The 25085-nt window shown below is 38.8% G+C and overlaps 1 protein-coding gene across 2 annotated transcripts in view; it reads left to right on the top strand.

The window, feature by feature from the left end:
* C9H1orf21 (chromosome 9 C1orf21 homolog) overlaps window positions 1-25085 on the top strand; it is a 231363-nt gene that overhangs the window by 116302 nt on the left and 89976 nt on the right. For both annotated transcript variants that reach the window (XM_040407664.1, XM_040407663.1), the window contains exon 2: window positions 22726-22922. In XM_040407664.1, the coding sequence (XP_040263598.1) occupies window positions 22829-22922 (94 nt within the window). In that variant the 5' untranslated portion in view covers window positions 22726-22828. The remainder of the gene's footprint in view (window positions 1-22725; window positions 22923-25085) is intronic.

The raw sequence follows: 25085 nt of genomic DNA, 5'->3' as shown, positions 1-25085 counted from the left end.
AGGCTACTTAACTTGTTCACTTGTCTTATCTTTAACATAGCCAAGACGGACTCGTCCCTTAAACCATTGTAAGTCATTGGGTGCCAGATCCGTTTCCTATTGTGTCAGAGAAAACAGATCCGGCACCATTTACTTACATTGTAAGTCATAACAGATCTGTTTTGCTCCGCATTACATCGCGGACATAAAAACTCTGCTTGCAGCGTTATTCTGTCCGCAATGGTGACGCAACCATACTGAATGGAATGCATTCTGGTGCACTCCATTTCGTTTAGTTCAGTTTTGTCCCCATTGACGATGAATGGGGACAAAACAGAAGCGTTTTCCCCCGCTATTGAGATCCTATGACAGAACTCAATAGAGGAAAGGGAAAGCGCAGATGTGAAAGTAGCCTAACAGTGCATCTTAGTGTCAACCAAATTAATGTTTTCTATGTACAAGAAGCAAATGCAGGAAACAGAGTAAACCATTTTGTAACTTTTTGTACTGGGAAAGCACACAGTTTTCTGGCACATATAATGCTCGCAAATAAGCAGGAGGAACACCATTGGCCTGACATATTTACTGTACTGTTCAACAGAAATTGGCATAAATTATAGTGCTAATTTATGCAAATTCTGGTGCATGAGCAGACAAAGAGGTTCCAGAGTCACTGTGTGCTGCTTAATAAATTTGGCACATTTTTCTACAATGTACATTGGTTTATGATTTTCCCATAAACTGTATACAGGTTTTGAGAGAATTACTTACAACCATCAAGGTTAAACTGTTAACCACTGCACTGCCTCATACCAGTGTGCTACTCAAAAATGTCCCCACGTGTAGCAGAAGAAATGGATACTCGAGTAAACACTCCACCCCTGTTGTTCGTAGACAGGAGTCTGGTGAAACAATTGCCTATGATATTTCGCATCACATGGTTCCATGAGTCTTACTAATAACTAACATACATATAATTAGATTACATATAATAATAATACAAATTATATTTTGTGCCTTGGAAATTGTGGTTTCCGTAAAGTAATAAGCTGGGGTATTGTGATTGCTATGGTGGCACTGGAGCACAGCTTTCCATATTTACTTATTGGTTAGGCAGAATAGGGATATCTCAGTATATGGCAATTTTTGCAATTCTCTCCTTGGGATTAATTTAACTCTAATGTTGTAAACCGGCATGTTAACTTGTATTACAGAAACTCCAATCTCATTCTATTTGAAGATATTTCTTTCTAGTATAATGGAGGCTATCTTGCCCTTGCTGATTAATTAAATTATGTTGATGACTCCAACATGATGATCTCTACTTCATAGCAACAAGTTAGTACTTCTGTTGTCCTCCTTCATGAACAAATTCGAAGAGACTTGTGAAAAATCTAATGTTCCAGGCTTATTAGCTAAACACTCTGACAAGACACAGAGCAGTCTCTTTGTAGGATTATGCAGCAGCAGATAATGGTGGGGGGTGAATCATGGTATGTTCTATTACATTACGGAAATACACTTAGCCAATAATGTCTATTAAGAGTTTATTGAGTAACCTTGAACAGTTTTCTTCTGAGCAGGGTAGTTAACTTTGTTTCATCCTGTATTCCGCAAATCATACACAAAACAGGATGGAAGATGAGGGAGAAGGCTATTTATAGAGATGAATACAGAGCTCTGTAAAGCCCATGTCTCCTTGGCAGACATCCAGAAGCAGAATAGAGTGGTAAACATTTACTATGTGTGCGGAGAGCTTCACATGGGTCTGTAGATCCTGCATGACATTTGCATGAAAAGGCAATCAAACATATGATGCCGGAGTCATGTGGAATAAAGTCTGGCACAATTTCTGTCCTAGCGTAAGAAAGCTATACTGGGTGCTCACAGTTTATAGGCTATGATCTGATTGTGGAGGGCAAGGCATGGACAGGAAACAACATGCAGACCTTTTACGGAATCCTCCATACAATGCATCTTCTGCAGGCCATGTTACAGTTCATCAGAAAAAATCATTATGATTTTAATTTACATCTTGCTATCTTATATAACATAAACTGATCTGTCTAATCTATCTTGGCACTCTTTTGGCCTCGGTACAAAAATTAAACCTAGGCCTCAAAAGTTCCTTCGTTCATTTGCTTGGAACACTCATGGTATGTGTTTCAGCCATAGAAGTTAAGTCTACAGATACATTTCAGTATATGCTTATGTGTTGGTTGATTCTGACTTTTTGCACTTCTCTATTTCTCATATCAGTTGTTTGAAATAATAATAGTGGCTTGAAATAATTTGATTGCATTATTCACATGGGTATGAAGGCTTGGGACATTTCTCTAACTCTGGCCATACACATTAATTGAACATTGATCAAACAGTATAATTTAATTGGAACTTGCAGGCTGTCTAATGTTTGTGGACGTGTCCCCACTCTCCCCTTAGGAATGGCAGTTGGATGAACAAGCTTTCAGCTGCCAGTTATCAAAGGCTTAAGAAAAGTAGCCTCACAAACTGCCCATATATATGGTGGATTTCAACATACCAAATGATTTCTCCTGCATAAATAGTGCAGTTTGGCCAAAGTCTGTAGTGTTTATAGGGAGGTTGGGAAAATGATCATTGATCAAATTATCATTCGTCCAATAGTTAATTTGTGTATATGGCTATCTTAAAAGGGTTTTATGGAACTTGGATATTAATAGTCTATCCAAAAAGTATCAGGTCTTGTATATCTACTACTTTCCCCATGGTACAGTAGCTTCATAGATCTCCACTGGGGGTGGTATATGAAGTAGTGATCCTAGACTACCTGTCTGGCACCAAAATTGCTGCTCCTTTCCTCAAATTGAATCCTTTAGATAGTCTGTAGAACTGCATACTTTCCTGCCTGTATTCCGAAAAGGAGGCTGTTTTAAGGTGATGTTCTAGTTTTGCCTCATAGATGGTGCACCACGTAATGCATAGCAAATCAACATAGGGGAAACAAGTCATTAGTGACCTTCATTCCACTATAAAACAGGGGCACTGCATTTTTGCTATATAATATATATATATATATATATATATATATATACTCGCTTTCTGGATGCCTATAAGTATGACTTGATGTAGAAAGGGTGGTAGATTTTCATATTGTTGGGGATATTGGTCAAGACAAACCAATTTTATCTTTCATGTAAGATTGGGGTTGTTAACATATGGTCATTAAACAAACACAAGCTACTTCTGAAGACTGTATAAGAATGCTATTATTCTGCTTCTTGGTAGCTGTTATAACCTTCGAAGTGTCGCTGATAACTAGTCATGAATTAGATGTTACCATAACAACATTTATTGGCACAGACTTGAAGACAGAATGTAAACTGATTTTAGCTACCATAGGCTGCGTCACTGTGTGGGCTTATCAGAAGGAGTATGTAGAACACTGTTTAAAATTGCAAAGACAGCTGGGAGTCTTTAAGAGAATGAATTAGCATTTTGTTGCTAAAAATAATTGTCACTGGTGATGTAAAATGATACAAATGTCAGCATTTTGGTCATACTTCAAAAACTTAAAAGCATAACATATGTGGAAATGAGTATTAAAAGTAACATATCCCCTGGCACTTCGAAAAATGTTGTGTGCTAAGCACAATGTACATAGTTATTAGCTCTTTAATATTTGTAAAAATTAAATCAGATCCCACTCTGTCTCAATGTACTCTTAAACCAAAAATCTAAGGCCTCATGCACACGACCGTTATGTGCATCCGTGGCCGTTGTGCCGTTTTCCGTTTTTTTTCGCGGACCCATTGACTTTAAATGGGTCCGTGGAAAAATCGGAAAATACACCGTTTTGCAGCCGAGACCGTGATCCGTGTATCCTGTCCGTCCAAAAAATACGACCTGTCCTATTTTTTTGACGGACAACGGTTCACGGACCCATTCAAGTCAATGGGCCCGTGAAAGAACATGGATGCACACAAGATTGGCATCCGTGATCCGTGGCCGTAGGTTACTTTCATACAGACGGATCCGAAGATCCGTCTGCATAAAAGCTTTTTCCGCAATAAAATACGGTCGTGTGCATGAGGCCTAAGAGTACCTTTTAGGTTGAAAATCATTACCTGTTCACCTTTTCTCAGATCTATTATACAACCTTCAATCTTAAAAGGGTTTTCTGAGATTTTCGTACTGATGATCCTCTGGATAGGTCATCAGTATCTGATCAATGGGAGTCCGGAACCCCGACAATCAGCTGTTTTAAGAAGGCAGTGGTGCTCCTGTGATCGTCGCTCCCTTCTCATAGCTCACCAAGCACAGTGCAGCACATTGTATAGCAGCTGTGCTTGGTATTGTGCTCAGCCCCATTCACTTAAATAGGATTGAGCTGCATCTAGGCCATGTGATACATGAACGTGTCGCATCACTCTGCTTAGGAAAAGTATAGAGAAGGCCGTGGCGCTCACATGAGCTTCTCAAACAGTTGATTCGGGGGGGGGGGGGAGGTTGTAATATATTCCCAAGGTGAACAAGTACAATATTCTCTCTCTATCCATTTAAACGGGTTATCCCATGAAAAGTATTACAATTCAATGGATAGAGCATTTTAAATGAAGTATCATTGCAATATTTAAGTACCTTAAAAAAAATATACAGTATATACCGGTGTGTGTGTGTGTGTGTGTATATACATTTTTTTTTCTTTTTCTTTTTCTCTCTCTCTCTCTTTGGTAACACCAATAATTATGTATTCTTCAGGACAGATTTCTATGCAGGTGAACAAGAGCTGGCAGATGGAGGTGTTGATAGCCTACCTGTACACTCCACACTGAACACAGAAGGGAGGGGAAAAGGTATTAGGCCTGGAACCTAGGGAAAGGGAAATTGTCACACCTAGTGAGTCCAAAAGCCGAGCCCTGACTATCAGTATGAACAGACCTTGATGGTAGGAATGTTTATACGCAGGCACCTAAGCCCAATCTCTCCCTAACAGAGCCCTGCAGATAGTGTCAGGACACGGATGGCCTATTCCTTCCCAGATGAAGGAATAGGAGACCCCCTAAGGTCTAATATCAGGAGGTAGGGGAAAACAACAAAGAAGAAACACTTAACTTCCAGAAGTATGCGGACGAGCAGGAACTCAGAGAGAACCAACACCAGGACTTCCACAAACAAGGAGCTATCAACAGCATAGCATGATGGGTGAGGCCAGACTAAATAGAGGAGAAGGAATGACCACTTAAGCTACACCTGAGACAAGAGGTGTGGTCATCCCCAGAAACAACACAGAAAGGGGAAACTAAAGAGGCTGTCTATCACATGCAGCCAGTCTCCTCGATATTCTAGTCCCTGTCACAGGTGGGACAGTGACACCACCCACAAAACTGGTGCAACATCCACCAGATAAAAAAAAAACTTTTGAATTCTTGGGATAACCCCCTTTAATAATTCAGTCCCCCTGGAATCTTCTTGATCACGCTAGTGAAAACAGTGTGAGAGCAGCCTAACATATAAATTGTAAGACCAGTATCTTTGTGGACGCTTCTGGTAGGGTTACATGGGGGAAATAAGACACCAGGTGCAGAGATAGCACAGGCTCAGTGAGGCAAGTGGAGTTAGTGAGCACTGTACTGGCTCTATTAACTTTTTCCTGTTTTTTTTTATTTTTTTATCACCTTTCCAAGAAAAGCTAGATCACAGCAAAATCCCTTCCAAAAAATAGTCAGGAAAAGCAAACATGTCTAGTTCCTTTTCCATGTCTGGCAATATGTCTTAGATGGCTGCCCCCTGGATGAGCTGGTTCAGCCAACAGCTATCTCTTCCAAATCCTACCTAACTCGTCTCATCCATGTGTTCTGAATGGATAAGGGGAGTAAGGCGCTGCCAGACTCCTCTGGTGGCAGTTTATCTCCCAAGAACAAAAGGTTTGAATCTCTTTTCTCTCCCAACATCTGATGTAGGGTAGTTAGGAGGCTCTCATACACATTAGATGGCACATCATAATCAGGTTTGGCCAACATACATCTAATGTGTATGGCCAGCTTATGAATTCCACTTAGAAGTAGCCTACAACTTGATAAATGTCGGAATATTTATGCTGTCTCCGATTGACAGTCTTTATTATTTATGTGAATAAATTAAAATCTATAATGAAGGAGATTATAATTTATTATCATAAATATCAAGCTAAAACAAGCTCGTGATCTGCGTTGAATTGAAGACAAAACCCAGTTACCAACAAAATATATATGTAATTTATTAATACAAATTTTAGTACAAAATAATATATAATAAAATTGGTGATAATAAAATTCAATCAATGATATGCAAAATAGTGAGAAAGTCAAAAATAATTAGGAATATATATCTACACAATTATGCCTTCTTATAATGATACCCCTCAATTATATTTTAAATCAATTTAGTACTTGATTTCTCTCAGCCGACAAATGTCCGATTAAACCCAAATCTGGTTTATCTTTTACCTATACATATATTTATATATATATATATATATATATATATATAAAATCAACCGTACCGGTCTAGAACTGAGTTCGGTTCCTTGGAGATAATACCGTGTTTTCACCAGTATATTTTTAATCTCCCTGTATTGGATTAATTTTCAGGATGATGCTGCAGGTACACCCCAATCTTACTCCAAAACAGATACTATACACAAGGTATGGTTAATTGAATATATATATATATATAGATATGTATTATGTTACTTAATTATCCTATGAAATATAGGTAAGGTTATACTATACCAAAATGTCAGCTAGCAGAAATCAGTTCCAATGGTTCTAAGATGGCTGCCTCCAATGACTGAAAATGTGGTCAGGGCTGGATCTGGTCTTTTCCCTTAATGATCGTCCCTTGATGATGATAGTTAGAGAGAGAGCTCCAGAGATAGATAGATGGATGGCTCCTTGGATGGCTTTGGATGGATGGATCCTTTCTGTCAGCCCAGACCATCTTTTTATCCTATCTTAGAAAGGGCTTGGCCAAGTTTTATCATTAACTAGTGACCTCACTTATAACCAATAGAACCTCCCTCTAGGGAAAATACACCCGAGATCTTTAGGTTACCCTAACACTAGATGGCACTAGTACTCCATACAAAATCAAGGCATATTATTAGTTCTCTTATTCATTCACTAATGATACACTTTACCAAGGTCTCAGACACAACCTTGAGGAGATCTTGAATAGACAATGACTTTTGTATCTGGTCAAACACCTCGCATATCCCTTAATCTTTTGACCAGACCTAATTAAATCAAGATACACATGACCATACTCAAGTCATTGTTCTGGGGAAAAGACAAGGTTTGTTTATGGTCACCTGTGTCCACATTTCTTCATTCAAGAAACTTTCAGGAAAGAAATCATTAATTTGTGCTCTACTTTGAGAGAGATTCTAAAAATGACAGAGGAATATGTACCTCAATTCTAACCTGAAAACTGAATATATCTATAAGGACCACACTCTTATATATACAGTACAACACACGTATTTAAATTGATGATATAAAATCAATCTACTCATACATTGCTTAATATAAAAACCCCAAAGAAAGATTAGAGTCTTTCTATACACTGAAAATCATCAAGACTCAGCATATGTCTAATACATTGTCTTATCTAGGCAATTACTAAAAACAGACTTGAGTAAACACCTTGGTACAGATTGTTAATCTTAGATTAGTAATTCTGAGTTAAAATCTTGAACTCACTCTGCCCTCTTAAAATAAGACAAAATGGTTGTTCTTTAGGCTCATGTTCAGACATCTTATATAGGCCTTATACTTATAGACTTTATTTATACCCAATAGTTTTGACAAATCCCCCCCCTTCTTCCCACGTTAGTCAAGGATCCCCTTAAGACCTAACTGGGAGAAGGTCGGAAGAATTTTCATGTTCATCAATATTTTATCCGTCGCATCATAAAGTCAATCCCGGAAAAGTATATTGTCACAGAGATCCTGTGTCCAATGGTTTTAGCATGTAAGAAAATGCAAAACTCGGCACCAATCATGCCATTATTGCTGTGACTATGTTCTCATGCATAATGTACCAATTTGGTTCCTTTCCCAAGCTAAAATGGTGATATCCGGTATCTTCATCCAATGAATGTCCTTGGATCCAATTTCACAAAGATTTTGGAAGTAAAATCTTCTTTGCCATCATTCCCAATCTTGGGACATCTGAAACATGGCTATAGATTCGGGTTGATGATTAGTTCCGTCTTCAATTGGACCTCTCGGATCAACACCATCCGCACGATATCTGTATCTTTGTTGTCAACATCATCGCCAGGAATCACGTCTGGTTCCGCCCGTCCTTTTTTTTATAAAAGAAAATGAAAGTATGAATACATATTCTTTAATCTTTCGAGATATACAGTTTCCCTAGCGTTACTATGTAAAAATACTTGGCAAGGAAACACCAGAATCGGAACATCTGTGAACTGAGAGAAATCAGATTAATGCAATCCTTATCTATTCTCTTATTCAGCATCATCTTCTATGATTCTCAGTTGTGATCTCGGATGACATACTCGTAATTGATTTACATGGACCCATTTCTCGATGAAACCATCTTTGGTATTAATTTTCACCTTATAAACTACAGGTGATATTTTATCAATTACATCATATGGACCTCTCTATGATGGGAGAAATTTTCTTTCTTTTACCCGATCCCGGGCAAAGTTATAGAGGTACACTCTATCTCCTACCTCATATTCCTTTTTGGTAGTTTTCAAATCGTAATAAGTTTTGTTACTTACGGCGGCTTTCTCAAGATTCTTCTGCGCGAAAGCAAACGCGTGTTGAAGATACTTACGAAGGTCCTCCACATACTGATGTGTCGTGGCTGCATTAATCAGGTTATGATCTGATGTGCGATACAACAGATGTTGAGGAAGTACCATTCTTCTCCCCGTCATCAGCTCAAAAGGTGACATCTGGGTAGCCGTGCTTGGAGTATCTCTAATGGCCATGAGTACTAATGGTAACCTTATATCCCAGTCTTTACCCGACTCCTTAACATATTTCTTAAGGATGTTGACAATAGACTGGTTATAGCGCTCAACAGATCCGCTAGATGCTGGACGATAAGCAATGTGTAATTTTCTCTTCACACCCAACATCTTCCACATCTTCGCCATTACCTCACTTACAAAGTGTGATCCACGGTCTGAATCAATCCTTAATGGTAACCCAAATCTGGAAAATACATGGTTAATCAACAAAAATGCGCAGGTCTCGGCTGTGTTATTACGGGCCGGTAGACACTCTACCCATTTTGTAAACACACAAGTGACGGTTAACATGTATTTATTCCCTCGGGATGACCGGGTAACAGGACCAATAAAATCGATTTGGATGTCAGACCAGGGTAATGAAAAACCTTTCTTCTGAAGTGGAGCACGATGTTTAGGACCTTGAGGTTGAAATTGCGCACATACCAAACAACCTTGACAATAACTCTGGACATCCTTTAACATATGAGGCCAATAGGCATAATCACGTAGTGACTCATATGTAATCTTCTCTCCACGATGACCAGCTGTAGGGGCATCATGGGCATGCTGTAACATTAAACCTCTAAATTTAGTAGGAACTACCCACTGCTGAATACCATTTTTAGAGGTTCTCATTAATAACCCATCCTGAATACTAAATTGGGATTTGGATTTCATAAGTAATCGGAGGTCTTCTTTTTGGGTATAATTATCCTCCGATATGGGATTATTATTAGGATCCTCAATATGCTTATAGAAGATTCCCAATATAAGATCTTCCTTCTGGCTTTTGATCAGATCCTCACTAGAAGATTCTTGGCTCCATTGAACTACACTATTTTCAGTTTGGGCCTTAGCCTGTTGTCTAGTGATAGCGTCAACGGGAATCATCTCTAGTAAATGATCTATATTCACATGATCCCCATTTATGGCTCCTTGTTTGGCTAGTTTATCAGCTAGGTCATTACCCTCTTTATTTTTATTTTGGGTTTTGGAATGACCTTTAGTCTTTTTCCAATAAATGGTTAGATCATTATGTCGGACCAGCTCATCTATGGTACAAAACAACTTGGCGTGTTTCACTGGTTTGTTATTGGACCGTAACATGTGACTCCTCTTCCATGTGGGCATGTATTCTACAAAACTGTTCCGCACATAATTTGAATCAGTAACTATGACGAATTCCTTTATATTGTGCTCTATAGCAATTTTAACAGTTTGGTAGACAGCTGCTAATTCGGCTACCTGGCTACTCTTAGCACCAATACTGTAACCTATTGAAATACTCGGGCATTCATCTATCCAAGTAATGCCAATTCCTGCCACTAGTTTTCTTTCGTCCTCTATAGTGGTGTGGTAAGCACAACCATCTATGTACGCACAGGGGAGTAGAGAGCAATAGTCTTCGTCATACACTTTGTAAGGGGAAGATTTTTGTTCCTCTAGAAAATCATCTATCAGCTCTTCTGAATGAGAAGGAGCTGCGCAATTATGCAGTTCAGCAAGTCCTTGGGCTACTGGACACTTTTTATTTTGCTTGTACCGAACCTCCAACGGCCATCCTTGTAAAGACAAGGTCCAAGCAGTGATCCTGCTGTTAGATAAGTTACCATCCCTAATTTTATCACTCTGTAGATATTGTAGGGGTTGATGGGCCGTTTCAACAATGATTCTCTCACCCTGTACAAAACTTCTAAAGTTTTGAAGTGCCCAGACTGTGGCTAGTAAAGCTTTTTCACAGTCACTAAACTTTATTTCGACTGGTGACAGGGATTTACTTGCATAAGCTATAACTTTATGCAATTTATCCTGTTTTTGGCATAGGACAGCACTAATACTAAGATTCGTAAAACCAGTTTCCAGATAAAAGGGTTTACCCCCCTCTGGATAAGCTAGACATGGGGCTTGGGTGAGTCTCCTTTTAAGCTCAGACATAGCTTGTTCCTGATCCTCCCCCCATGTCCAGGGTACACCTTTCTTTAACAATGTCAGCAACGGTTTACTAATCTCAGCATAGTTATCAATGAATTTACGGGAGTAATTCATCATTCCCAGGAATGATCTTAATTCACTGATATTGGTAGGCGTTTTAGATTTCATCACAGCCTCCACCTTTTTCCTCTGGGGATTCAGGCCTTCACAGGTAACCTCATGTCCAAGGAAATTTACCTTGGTTCGACACCACTGGGCTTTCTGTAAAGAAATTTTCACACCTGCCTCTTTCAACTGATTCAGTACATGTCTAATTTCTTGGATATGCTGGTCAAATGAAGTACTTTTCATCAAAATGTCATCTACATAAGTTAAGTTTCCTCTTTCTGTGGCATCAGGCATAGCCTTATGTAAAAACACCGCAAATTCAAGACCTGAATTTATGTACCCAAACGGTAGTCTAGTCCAGGCAAACTGTTCTTTACCAAAAGTAAAGGCCAATTTGTATTGGTCTTCAGGACTCACTTTGATGGTCCAATATCCCTGAGCGCAATCTAAGGTGGTAAAGATCCTAGCGCCTTGCATTTGTACCAAGCATTGGTCTATATATGGCACGGGCCAGCCGGACATATATACACGTTTATTTAGCTGACGAAGATCAGCACATAAACGCCATTGACCATTCGGTTTAAGAATTCCAAGAATAGGATTATTATAAGAACTGTGCACTGGTCTTATAATACCTCTCTCTTTGAGATTACGAATTATTTCCGCTAGCGAGTCGTAACAAGCTAGTGGAAGACGATATTGCTTGATATAAACGGGAGGTGCCTCAGGATCAGTCTGAATCCTGGCAATGTGTATGTCAGTCAGACCACAATCAAAGGAATCTTTAGCAAAGATCTCCTTGAATTCTAAGAGAACTTCCTTTAGTTGTTGTCGCTCTGGGTCATTGGAGCATCCATCAGCTAATGAGATTTGTTGTTGGACCATTTCCATAAACCCTGGGAAAACTTCTGGTTGACCTATTTCATAGGTTTCCTCCAACCTGTCAGTGAGGTCATGATTTGACTTACCTGCTTTTTCAGCAAACTCATGATATTCCTGGGCTTCCTGCTCATTGATTGTATGATCAAAGGTAAGGGAGGATTCCTCTACCTTGCAGGTACCTTCTTCAAGATTAAAAGGATATACTGAACTAATGGTGAACAACCCTTCAGGAGAAGAATAAAATGTTTGTTCAACCAATTGTTCTTCTGTTAGATACGATTCAGGTATTAGGCCAATAATTACATTCTGAAACCCAAACGTATAATAATCTGAATCTAATGCCATACCAATGATAGTGTCTTTAGACAAATGGACTTCATTTGGCATACCATTATTCACAATTATTTGGGTTTTAAAGGTTTGTAAAGTCACCATAGGGGTATGATTTACTGAAATACCTAATTGTTGTATTCTGTTTGATAGGCATATCAATGCATCACAATTCTTTAATTTTTGGCCTTTTGACACCTGAATGGGTAACAGGAAATTACTAGTACCTGGAGGGATTATTATATCTCGTGGCACTAATACATTAACTGCATAAGGCAGTATCTGGGATGACTTGAGTGCTTCAAGTTCATCCATAAAACCATCAGGATTCCCTTTTAATCTTGTCCACAACGTGGAATTCACTATATCCACATGGATAGCAAAACGATGTAAAATATCGTTGCCAATGTACATGGGATATCTGGGCTCATCAAGCACTAGGAATAAATGAGTAGCCGATTTTCCTGCAATAGAAATGGTTAATATACATTTTGCAATTATATTATGATTATCAGAATCATTATCCAAGTCATGTATCCAATTATCCTGTGGATTTGGATATCGAATCACTTTAGAATGAACCACTTGATTTAGTAGATCCCTACTAATATAACTATTTTCATGGCGCAAATCTAATTTAGCCCTCTTAGTTCTTCCTAAGTCATTCACCTGTACTGGGAAGAACATCTCATCACCCACCTTTTCCATTCCCACTAGGAATTGTTCGTGACCATTAAACTCAGTAGGGTCAGTGATTTCTGGGTGTAGGTGGATTGTAAGAACATCCCCTTCCAAACAGACATCTTTTACTCGTTCAGGAGACACACATATGGTGTTATCTTCCTGTTCACCTATAGTGGAATTTGGAGAGGTTTGCAGGAAAGAGACATCAGGGACTTGGCTATTTCGGAAATGTACCTCAATGGAATCCGGCCTTTCCTCTATCACATGGCAGTTACGCCTATTGTGATAGGATTGTGATTGTTCATAATTAATGGGCATCCTCACTTGAGACCATATCACCTTATTAACAAAATCAATAACTGGGCTTAATCTTTTCAGGAAATTGATGCCAATAATTAATCTATCAATGGGCATATCCACAATCAATGTAGGATGACTAATTACTTTGTTTCCTACTTTAAAATCCAGCCAAGCTTTACCTAAAACCTTGAGGGCATTGCCTGAGACACTTACCAGGTTAGCATTAAAACTTTTTAACTTATACCTATTAGAAGATACATCCTGCAATTGTTGGAAGTACTTTAGAGATAATAAAGTTGCTTGGCTACCTGTATCTATCAAGGCTATTATTGGTGAGAAATTATCAAATAATTCAACTTTCATATAATATCTATTTTCTATTTCCTGTATGGAACAAAGATATTTGGAATGATTATTGAAATTGTTTTCCTGCTTGGCAATTATATTGGTCCTCGACTCCACCTCCTTCCTTTTATTAGCAGGATCGTATACCTTCATCTGTGCAGCTGAAGACTTTGTGTGCTGTAAGACAGAACAAACAGGTTTCCCCTCCCCCTTGCCATGTGGCTTTGTAAGGGTTAAATTCCTTTTATGGGGAAAGACAATTACATTAGATTGCTCCATTTCACATACATTTAAGTCATCAACCTCTGCAACATTTGACATACTTACCTGCTTCTCCCCCTTTATATTTGGGGAGGACTCTCTACAGGAGGGGTTACCCCTAAAAATGGATTTTTAGGGTTAGCAGTGATGGTTTTAGATAATTCCTCCATCCGCTGCATCAACATACCAAACTGATTTTGGATTTGATCCATTCGATCATATAGGTTACTTCTCTTTCTCCCATAATCTTTAGGAGATTGATTTTGGTACCGATATGATTGTGACCTCCCAGAACCGTCTGACTCAGAACCACTTTGAGCCCTTTCTGGCCTACGCTGATATCCCCTATAATAATTATTTTGATATCGTTGAAAAGGAGGGAACCGTCTATTTCTAAATTCCTTCTGTTGGTTTGGGTTCTTTTCAGCAACATTTGGACCCTTATTTCCATCTGGCCTATGCTGAATTTTATTTGGTTGGGAAGGTCTAGGAGTTTTCAACACTTCAGCATAACTCCTTTTAGGGCTCTCAAATTTTCCCTGATCTCTTTTTATGTGAGTTTCTGCTATTTCCTCACTTGCTCTTTTGAATTTTCTATCAGGAGACTCATCACAATTTTGTATTGCAGCATACAGAGTTGTACTCTCGGTGAGTAACCAATCCAAAGTTTTTCTAGGATGGTAATCCCTGGCCAAAATAAATTTTATTTTATTGGGCAAAGCGTCATAAAATAACTGGATGAATTCACTACCTTCAAAATTGGGATCTTTTTCGGACAAACTATAGGCATTTTTGAGGACTGACAAAAATTCCCTGGGACTTTGATTAGGTCTACATTTCAGGGTAAATAAGGCCCTCCTTGCAGCAGTAGCAGACTTATAGGGACCAAATTCAGTTTTTATTTCTGCGACCACATCTGACCAAGAATTCCTACCCATATCTCTAAGGGAATTAAACAAATACCGGTGTTTTGGTTCGAATACCCAGGTAATAAATTCAAGTTTCTGTATGTCCTGTTCTAAATGTAAAGTTTTCATGGCCTCCTCATATATTTCTAAATGATTTATTATGGAGGGTGATCCCTTTTTAGCAAATTGACCCACAGTTTCCTTGAGAAACTTGATCACTTTAGTAGTGTCTATCATGGGTTGAGAAGATCTCTGTACTGAACTTTTAGAGGACCTAGGAGGTGAAATTGGTTTTAATTTAGGAAGAGAATGTTCTCCCAGAGAAATTAGCTCTTCTCCATTAAAGGGGTTGTCATATTTACTTTCTGCATCTGATTCCCCCCTGGAATATTTTACCTTCAGTCTATTAGAATCCTTAGGCTGTCTGAATGGTAAAGGGTCAAGATCCCTGTTATCTAACTCTGTTCGTAAATTTCTATTGTCTTGATACAACTTTTTACATTCCTCATCTAGATCCACCATAGACAATTGACATTTAGACAGTTCATTAGTAGCTTGACTTAATTTCCATTCCAGAGTTCTTATTACTTCTCGCTGTTGATTGTCTCTGTCATTATATTCTGATAATTTAGCAGACCATTGTGCTAAATCACCAGAAACCGCGGCCGCCTTAATTTCCATTTCAGATAGGTCTTTTTGAAATTTATCAATTTCATATGCCTGTTCAACATTTTTACATTTTTCTTTTTCTAATTGTTTTGCTATTTCAATAACTAAATATACAAATTCAGGCCAAGATTGAAGGATTAATGAATCCTTATCTTTCTTATGTTTAGCCTGGGAAATGTGACAGAGAAAATCAGCAAACCGGGATTTATCAGACCAGACATCATCTGCATATTCTATAGCTCTCCTTTCCAATTCAACCCTCCAATCCTTTAACTCTCTCTTAATATCCAACCTGTCATGCATATGACACATTACAATATATTCAATTAATTCTTGAGTCTTTTCATCATGCATATGTCTTTACTACTACAGCAGCAGCCTCACTGTTGTTCTCAGACATATTTTTACTTGTTGCACTACAAGTACCACAATAACTTTATCAAATATATATTTTGCACCCCAAAATTTTGTTTCTTTTACAAGCAGATCTCGGTGGGACCTCCAGATTATGTCGGAATATTTATGCTGTCTCCGATTGACAGTCTATATTATTTATGTGAATAAATTAAAATCTATAATGAAGGAGATTATAATTTATTATCATAAATATCAAGCTAAAACAAGCTCGTGATCTGCGTTGAATTGAAGACAAAACCCAGTTACCAACAAAATATATATGTAATTTATTAATACAAATTTTAGTACAAAATAATATATAATAAAATTGGTGATAATAAAATTCAATCAATGATATGCAAAATAGTGAGAAAGTCAAAAATAATTAGGAATATATATCTACACAATTATGCCTTCTTATAATGATACCCCTCAATTATATTTTAAATCAATTTAGTACTTGATTTCTCTCAGCCGACAAATGTCCGATTAAACCCAAATCTGGTTTATCTTTTACCTATACATATATTTATATATATATATAATCAACCATACCGGTCTAGAACTGAGTTCAGTTCCTTGGAGATAATACCGTGTTTTCACCAGTATATTTTTAATCTCCCTGTATTGGATTAATTTTCAGGATGATGCTGCAGGTACACCCCAATCTTACTCCAAAACAGATACTATACACAAGGTATGGTTAATTGAATATATATATATATATAGATATGTATTATGTTACTTAATTATCCTATGAAATATAGGTAAGGTTATACTATACCAAAATGTCAGCTAGCAGAAATCAGTTCCAATGGTTCTAAGATGGCTGCCTCCAATGACTGAAAATGTGGTCAGGGCTGGATCTGGTCTTTTCCCTTAACCGCCTCACGTCCGCCCATAGGATATAAACGTCCTATGGGTGGACGTCTATTTCTGACAGCACGTTTTAAAACGTCCTGTCAGAAATAGCAGCTGCACGCTAATCGTGCAGCTGCTGATCGGGTTGCCCGCTGTCAGTGACAGCAGGGCAACCCAGAGATAAGGCAGGGACAGTGCCCAGGTGTCCCTGCCTTCACGATCGCTGCAGACACAGCGCTCACCGAGCGCTGTGTCTGCAGAGCAGGAAGCGCTGTGCGCTTCCTGTTACGGCCCGGCGGTCATGTGACCGCCGTGACCGGAGAGTGCAGGGGCTGTGTGAGGTCTCTCAGAGACCTCGATCAGCCCTGCTGTGAGGCTGTACAGCGCAGGATTGCTGCTGTACAGCCTCTATAGGGGTGCATTTGTCCTGTAACTGGGGCTACTATCTCAGCCCCAGTTACAGGAGAAATCAACTGTGAAAAAAAAAAAAAAAAGTGAAGTAAATGTCCCCCAGAGGTCTTGTATGACCTTATGGGGGACGAAAAGTGTAAAATAAAATAAAAATAATATAAAGTGTTGAAAAAATAAAATAAAAAAAAGGTTCACATGTAAAAAAAAATAAAAATCCCAAGTAAGGAATAAAAAAATAAAAAAAAATAGAAAAAATAAAAAAAAATAGATATATTTAGTATTGCCGCGTCCGTAAAAACCAGCTCTATAAAAATATCACATGACCTAACCCCTCGGGTGAACACCGTAAAAAAATAAATTAAAAAAACTGTGTCAAAACAAGCAATTTTTGTCACCTTGCATCACAAAAGGTGCAACACCAAGTGATCAAAAACGCGTATGTCCCACAAAATGGTACCAATAAAACCGTCACCTCATCCCGCAAAAAATGAGCCCCTACATAAGAAAATCTCTCAAAAAATAAAAGAACTATAGCTCTTAGAACATGGAGACACTAAAACATCATTTTTTTGGTTTCAAAAATGCTATTATTGTGTTAAAGTGAAACAAATAAAAAAAAGTATACATATTAGGTATTGCCGCGTCCGTAAAAACCAGCTCTATAAAAATATCACATGACCTAACCCCTCGGGTGAACACCGTAAAAAATAAATAAAAAAAACTGTGTCAAAACAAGCAATTTTTGTCACCTTGCATCACAAAAGGTGCAACACCAAGTGATCAAAAACGCGTATGTCCCACAAAATAGTACCAATAAAATCGTCACCTCATCCTGCAAAAAATGAGCCCCTACATAAGAAAATCTCTCAAAAAATAAAAAAACTATAGCTCTCAGAACATGGACACATTAAAACATAATTTTTTGGTTTCAAAAATGCTATTATTGTGTAAAACTTTAATAAATGAGAAAAAGTATACATATTAGGTATCGCCACGTCCGTAACAATCTGCTCTATAAAAATGTCACTTGACTGAACCCCTCAGGTGAACGCTGTAAAAATAAATAAATAGAAACTGTGCTAAAACAACCAATTTTTTGGTCACCTTGCCCCATAAAGTGTTATAATGAATGATCAAAAAATCATATGTACCCAAAAATAGTACTAATAAAACTGGCACCTTATCCCCTAGTTTCCAAAATGGGGTCACTTCTTGGGAGTTTCTACTGTAAGGGTGCATCAGGGGGCTTCAAATGGGACATGGCATCTAAAAACCATGTGGAGTTCCTTTCCTTCTGCGCCCTGCCGTGTGCCCATACAGCAGTTTACGACCACGTGTGGGGTGTTTCTGTAAACCGCAGAATCTGGGTAATAAATATTGAGTTTTGTTTGGCTGTTAACCATCGATGTGTTAAAGAAAAAAATTGATTAAAATGGAAAATCTGCCAAAAAAGTGAAATTTAAAAATTTGATCTCCATTTTCCTTTAATTCTTGTGGAACGCCTAAAGGGTTAACAAAGTTTGTAAAATCGGTTTTGAATACCTTGAGGGGTGTAGTTTCTACAATGGGGTCATTTATGGGGGTATCCACTATGTAGGCCCCACAAAGTGACTTCAGACCTGAACTGGTCCTTATAAAGTGGGTTTTGTCAATTTTCTTACAAATTTGAAGAATTGCTTCTAAACTTCTAAGCCTTCTAACGTCCTAAAAAAATAAAATGACATTTCCAAAATGATGCCAACATAAAGTAGACATATGGGAAATGTTAAATAATAACTATTTTATGAGGTATCACTTTCTGTTTTGAAAGCAGAGAAATTGAAATTTAGAAAATTGCGAATTTTTCAAATTTTTGGGTAAATTTGGGATTTTTTCATAAATAAAGGTGAAATATTTTGACTCAAATTTATGACTATCATGAAGTACAATGTGTCACGAGAAAACAATCTCTGAATGACTTGGATAAATAAAGGTGTTCCAAAGTTATTACCACATAAAGTGAGATATGTCAGTTTTGCAAAATTTGGCCTGGTCAGGAAGGGGGCAAAGGGCCCGGATGGGAAGTGGTTAATGATCGTCCCTTGATGATGATAGTTAGAGAGAGAGCTCCAGAGATAGATAGATGGATGGCTCCTTGGATGGCTCTGGATGGATGGATCCTTTCTGTCAGCCCAGACCATCTTTTTATCCTATCTTAGAAAGGGCTTGGCCAAGTTTTATCATTAACTAGTGACCTCACTTATAACCAATAGAACCTCCCTCTAGGGAAAATACACCCGAGATCTTTAGGTTACCCTAACACTAGATGGCACTAGTACTCCATACAAAATCAAGGCATATTATTAGTTCTCTTATTCATTCACTAATGATACACTTTACCAAGGTCTCAGACACAACCTTGAGGAGATCTTGAATAGGCAATGACTTTTGTATCTGGTCAAACACCTCGCATATCCCTTAATCTTTTGACCAGACCTAATTAAATCAAGATACACATGACCATACTCAAGTCATTGTTCTGGGGAAAAGACAAGGTTTGTTTATGGTCACCTGTGACCACATTTCTTCATTCAAGAAACTTTCAGGAAAGAAATCATTAATTTGTGCTCTACTTTGAGAGAGATTCTAAAAATGACAGAGGAATATGTACCTCAATTCTAACCTGAAAACTGAATATATCTATAAGGACCACACTCTTATATATACAGTACAACACACGTATTTAAATTGATGATATAAAATCAATCTACTCATACATTGCTTAATATAAAAACCCCAAAGAAAGATTAGAGTCTTTCTATACACTGAAAATCATCAAGACTCAGCATATGTCTAATACATTGTCTTATCTAGGCAATTACTAAAAACAGACTTGAGTAAACACCTTGGTACAGATTGTTAATCTTAGATTAGTAATTCTGAGTTAAAATCTTGAACTCACTCTGCCCTCTTAAAATAAGACAAAATGGTTGTTCTTTAGGCTCATGTTCAGACATCTTATATAGGCCTTATACTTATAGACTTTATTTATACCCAATAGTTCTGACATAAAAATGAACATTCCCTAATACATCTTGGGCCGTTCACATGCCCAAGATGTGTGTGAAAGATACATGTATACATACTGATAGGTAAACTTAGAAACTTAGATTGTGAGCTCCATTGGGGACGGCAAGTCATGATATCAAAAGTGCTGCGGAATATGTCAGCGCTATATAAGTGAGTAAAATATATACAATCTTATCAAAAATTGTCTATACATACGTCAGTTCATTCTACAGCCAGTATTTGGTAAATTGAATGCTTCCACCATAAATTCCCTCTTAAAAGGAATTTATCACCACAAATGCAGTGCAATCTGCAGGCAGCATGTTATACAGTCTAACAAAACCACTGGCTCTATGCACAGTACCACATTCTATTTTTATTAACATTTCTTTCCCACGGTTCAAGCAGACTCAACCCAAGATCTGGGAGCCATTTTCCATAACTGTTTCTGGCTTCATTTGTGGAGCCGCCTGCTGTTTTCCAAGGCACTATATGAAGTATTGTCTGTTAGCATCTGTTGTTAGACTAGACAGATGGTGTAGGATGTGGTATAGGAGGTAGTATCATATGATTTATAGATGCAGACTCCAGGGCATCAGATGTAAAATTAAGGCAATTACATTACTTGACATGTATTTGTTACATAAGTGACATATTTTGTTCAACTTTAAGTAGGAAACTTTCCAATTCTAAATTGGATTGTGTGAGTGAAATAGGCTTTAAAGGGAACCGGTCACCTAGAAAATGCATGTTAAACTGCCAGCAGTACCTTATTGCAGCCTGTAGCATGACTATAAAGGTGTCTGTGTCTTTTCTGTGCAATACGTCAAAAGTCTGAAAAAAGACTTTTATTCAGCTGGCCACGCTGTGTAAACGATAGTCTGAAGTCAAGCGCGCCCCGCTTCCTTTTCCTCCCCTAAGCGTTTGATTGATAGGATTTCCTTCACTACTGGACGCATGAATATAGTCTTGCGCGTGTTCCATGTCCCTGCAATACCAGCGCCTGCGCTGTGCCTGTTTCACTCCGCTATTAGCTCAATGCTCAGGCACACGAGAGCCTGGGCATGCGCGAGACTACATTCAAGCAACCGGCAGTGAAGGAATCGGGCATCCTATCAATCAAATGCTTTGGGGAGGTAAAGGGGGCAGGGCTCGCTTGACTTCAGGTGAGATAGTTGCTGCCCCCCTTGACTTCAAGACTATCATTTACACAGCGTGGCCTGTTGAATAAAAGTATTTTTTTCAGACCTTTGCCGCATTGCACAGAAAAGACACAGACACCTTTTGTAGTCATGGTACAGGCTGCAATAAGGTACTGCTGACGGTTTAATATGCCTTTTCTAGGTGACAGGTTCCCGTTAAGATCATCAATTGACAATTATCAATATTTATAAAGAGGTTGGAAAGTTATATTGCAATGTGCATTATTTCATCTGATATTTCAAGTTCTTTCTCATTTGAAATTTTCTTTGCATTACCTTTCTTTGTCTTTTCGTGCTTCAAAATATATAAACCATTTCCTTTGTCATCACAATTGCTAAGTACATTATACTGGACATTGCAAACCAACTACTTGTTTCTATGTACGGGTTCTTTCTGCCCTAATTACAGCTCAGATTAAGAGTTGATTGAGCTCTTCTGAAAATACAGGGTTTAGATTACCATCCAGTACTTCCATGTGTCCTAGTTATACAGCTTCCCTTCATGGTTAGCTAAGCATGTCATACTATATATGAATGAAGTTGAGCCACAGGCATACAGGACATAACCATAGACGCTGTATTGAGGTATACTATGTCAATGGGAGCCATTTAAAAAATTCCTGGTCACCTAATTTGAGTATATTTGTGTTTTATATAAGTGGTTTCTTAACATGCAAATGTATATTCCAAATCTGTGAAAAGGTAGACGGGGAAATAAGACACCAGGTGCAGGGATAGCACAGGCTCAGTGAGGCAAGTGGAGTTAGTGAGTACTATCTCAAACTTTTCACCTGGAACAGTTGTGCTAACCAAGCACAACCCTGGGAAGAGATCTATGTAGTCACAGCAGTTGACTTCAGGGAACGGCAAGTGGCAAGCACCTCTGTGTGAGATTGTGGGAATCCAACGAAAAGGCTGGGGCATGGGGTGCTTGCCAATAGAGTAAATGAAGGCTATGGAATAATATCGTAACTGTGTTCAATTGAACAACACGTTTCATTGCTGTATTGGCAGCTTCGACGGGCCATTCATTTAAAATCATCCAAAAGGTGGGAAAGTCAGAGGGGAGGATCCAAGGTCAGAGGAGGCATCATATTACACAGAAAGTGGAGACATGTAATAATAAACAACGTTGTGGCAATAATAGGACAGAGAAAATGGCAGCAAATTGATAAAAAAAAACAACTATACATAATACATACTAATAATTACATGGTAAAAAATGAGTATAAGAATCATCCAGTCTTTCATTGGATTCCCTCAAACATGTGAAAGAGAGAATTCCAAAAGGCTCCACAGCTCCGCAGATTTACATAAAGAAGAAATAATGAACTAAATGTTGTGTGACTTTATGGGGTTAATGCAAAATTGATGTCTCCTTTTTGTTTTCTCTCAGGTTCAGCAATGGTAGATATATCTTTGAGTACTTGGCCTGACTTTAAAAAGTTTGACTAGAAATGATTTTTCTAAGCAGTCAGTCTGGAGCTGACTGATTAAATATGGGATGTGCTTCGGCTAAGCATGTATCTACAGTGCAAAGCGATGAAGATGCCCAAAATGGCAAGAGCTACCAAAATGGGGATGCCTTCTGTGGTAAGTCACTTCAATAGTAAGCAGTATAGCCAGTAGCATAAATCATTAAGTAGAAATGCTAATTGATTTATTGATGATGATGATGATTGTGACTTGCTATTTCTGAAGAACAGATGATACATGGATGGCAAGATTGCTAGAGGGTAGTAATATTAGGGAGAGTGGCTGAAGGAAGTAATTGAAGGAAGTTTGAGTGAGCAAGTTAAGCCTGAGGTTGATCCGTGAATGGTGCCGTATAACACCTTTTCCTCTTGGCGAGCTCTGTAGGGGAAATCTATAGCCAGTTGAATCTTCCCCAAATCCTCTGTTTAACAGTTGTCGGAGCTGTGGCAGCACTAGAAAGGATTTTCTGTAATGACACAACCACATCAAAATTGATGTGTCACAATTACATCCAGTAAGGTTCTTAATTTGCATCTGCTAGAAGCCCTCCATTAAAGTCTAAGGGTCAGTGCTTTGGCATCACATGCATTTTTTAGGACATTAAGAGGCCTGGACTGATAGAGGCCTTGAGGCAATGGCTACCTCATTTTTATACATGAAGTACTTTATAAAGCAGAAGCTTCTTTGCATGCTGCCGGTCATATACTCATTGGCAGATTCAAGGAGGAGCTGCCATGGCACAGGACACAAGGCCTCCACCAGATCTACAGGTTCAGACTGATACCCCTTCTGAACATGCAGATGTCACATTAGAGGCTTAACTATGACTCAGACAGGAGTGAGGGACTGCTGTACCTGCAGTGCACTCGCTCCTAGTGCTGTACGAAGGCCCAGACTGAAGAGAGACTCGGTGCCAGCCTAATAAACTGTTATTATCTCTCCTATTATAGAGGAGAGATAACTACTGTGGCCAGTAGGTGGCAGTATTATACAGTAATGCTACCTACTGCTGGCGTTGGAGTAACACAAGAGGTGAGTCTTATAGGGATGTTTCTGTCAGCAACTGTAGAGAACCTGGCAGACTGCGTTTCCCAGTGCCCCTGTCTGTTCAATCTGTGTCCTCTCCACAGAAACCAGACCCATTATGTTCCCCCAGCACAGAGAGATCCTGACAAATAAGGTCAGCCCTCTGCACTGCCCCTGTGACTTGTGCCACTTTCAGTTCACAGCCTCTACTAACCCCTCTTGAGAGCCCTGTTAGATTCGCAACATTTACACAAGCCTATGAACTGACTGCAGCGTTTGCACTAGACTATGGACTGACCGCAGTGTGCACACTAGACTAGGGACTGACTGACTGCAGCATTTACACAAGACTGTAGACTGACTGCATAATTTACACTAGACTACAGACTAACTGACTACAGCATTTATACTAGACTGTGGTGTGGTCTGACTGAAGCATTTACTCTAGACTAGGGACTGGCTGACTGCAGTGTTTATACTAGACTATGGACTGACTGCAGCATTTATACTAGACTATGGACTGACTGCAGCATTTATACTAGACTGTGTGTGGACTGACTGCAGCATTTACACAAGCCTATGAATTGACTGCAGCGTTTGCACTAGACTATGGACTGACCGCAGTGTGCACAGTAGACTAGGGACTGGCTGACTGCAGTATTTACTCTAGACTGTGGGCTGACTGCAGCATTTACAATAGACTATGGGCTGACTGCAGCATTTACACTAGACTAGGGACCGGCTGACTGCAGCATTTATACTAGACTGTGTGTGGACTGACTGCATCATTTACACTAGACTACAGACTAACTGACTACAGCATTTATACTAGACTAGGGACTGGCTGACTGCAGCATTTACAATAAACTATGGGCTGACTGCAGCATTTACACTAGACTAGGGACCGGCTGACTGCAGCATTTATACTAGACTGTGTGTGGACTGACTGCATCATTTACACTAGACTACAGACTAACTGACTACAGCATTTATACTAGACTGTGGACTGACTGCAGCATTTACAATAGACTGTGGACTGACCACAGTGTGCACAGTAGACTAGGGACTGGCTGACTGCAGTATTTTCTCTAGACTGTGGACTGACTGCAGCATTTACAATAGACTATGGGCAGACTGCAGCATTTACACTAGACTAGGGACTGACTGACTGCAGTGTTTATACTAGACCATGGACTGACTGCAGCATTTATACTAGACTGTGTGCGGACTGACTGCAGCATTTACACTAGACTG

The sequence above is a fragment of the Bufo bufo genome, chromosome 9 (assembly GCF_905171765.1).
Source record: "Bufo bufo chromosome 9, aBufBuf1.1, whole genome shotgun sequence".
Classification (NCBI taxonomy): Eukaryota; Metazoa; Chordata; class Amphibia; order Anura; family Bufonidae; genus Bufo; species Bufo bufo.
This window is presented reverse-complemented; position numbering and strand designations above follow the sequence as displayed.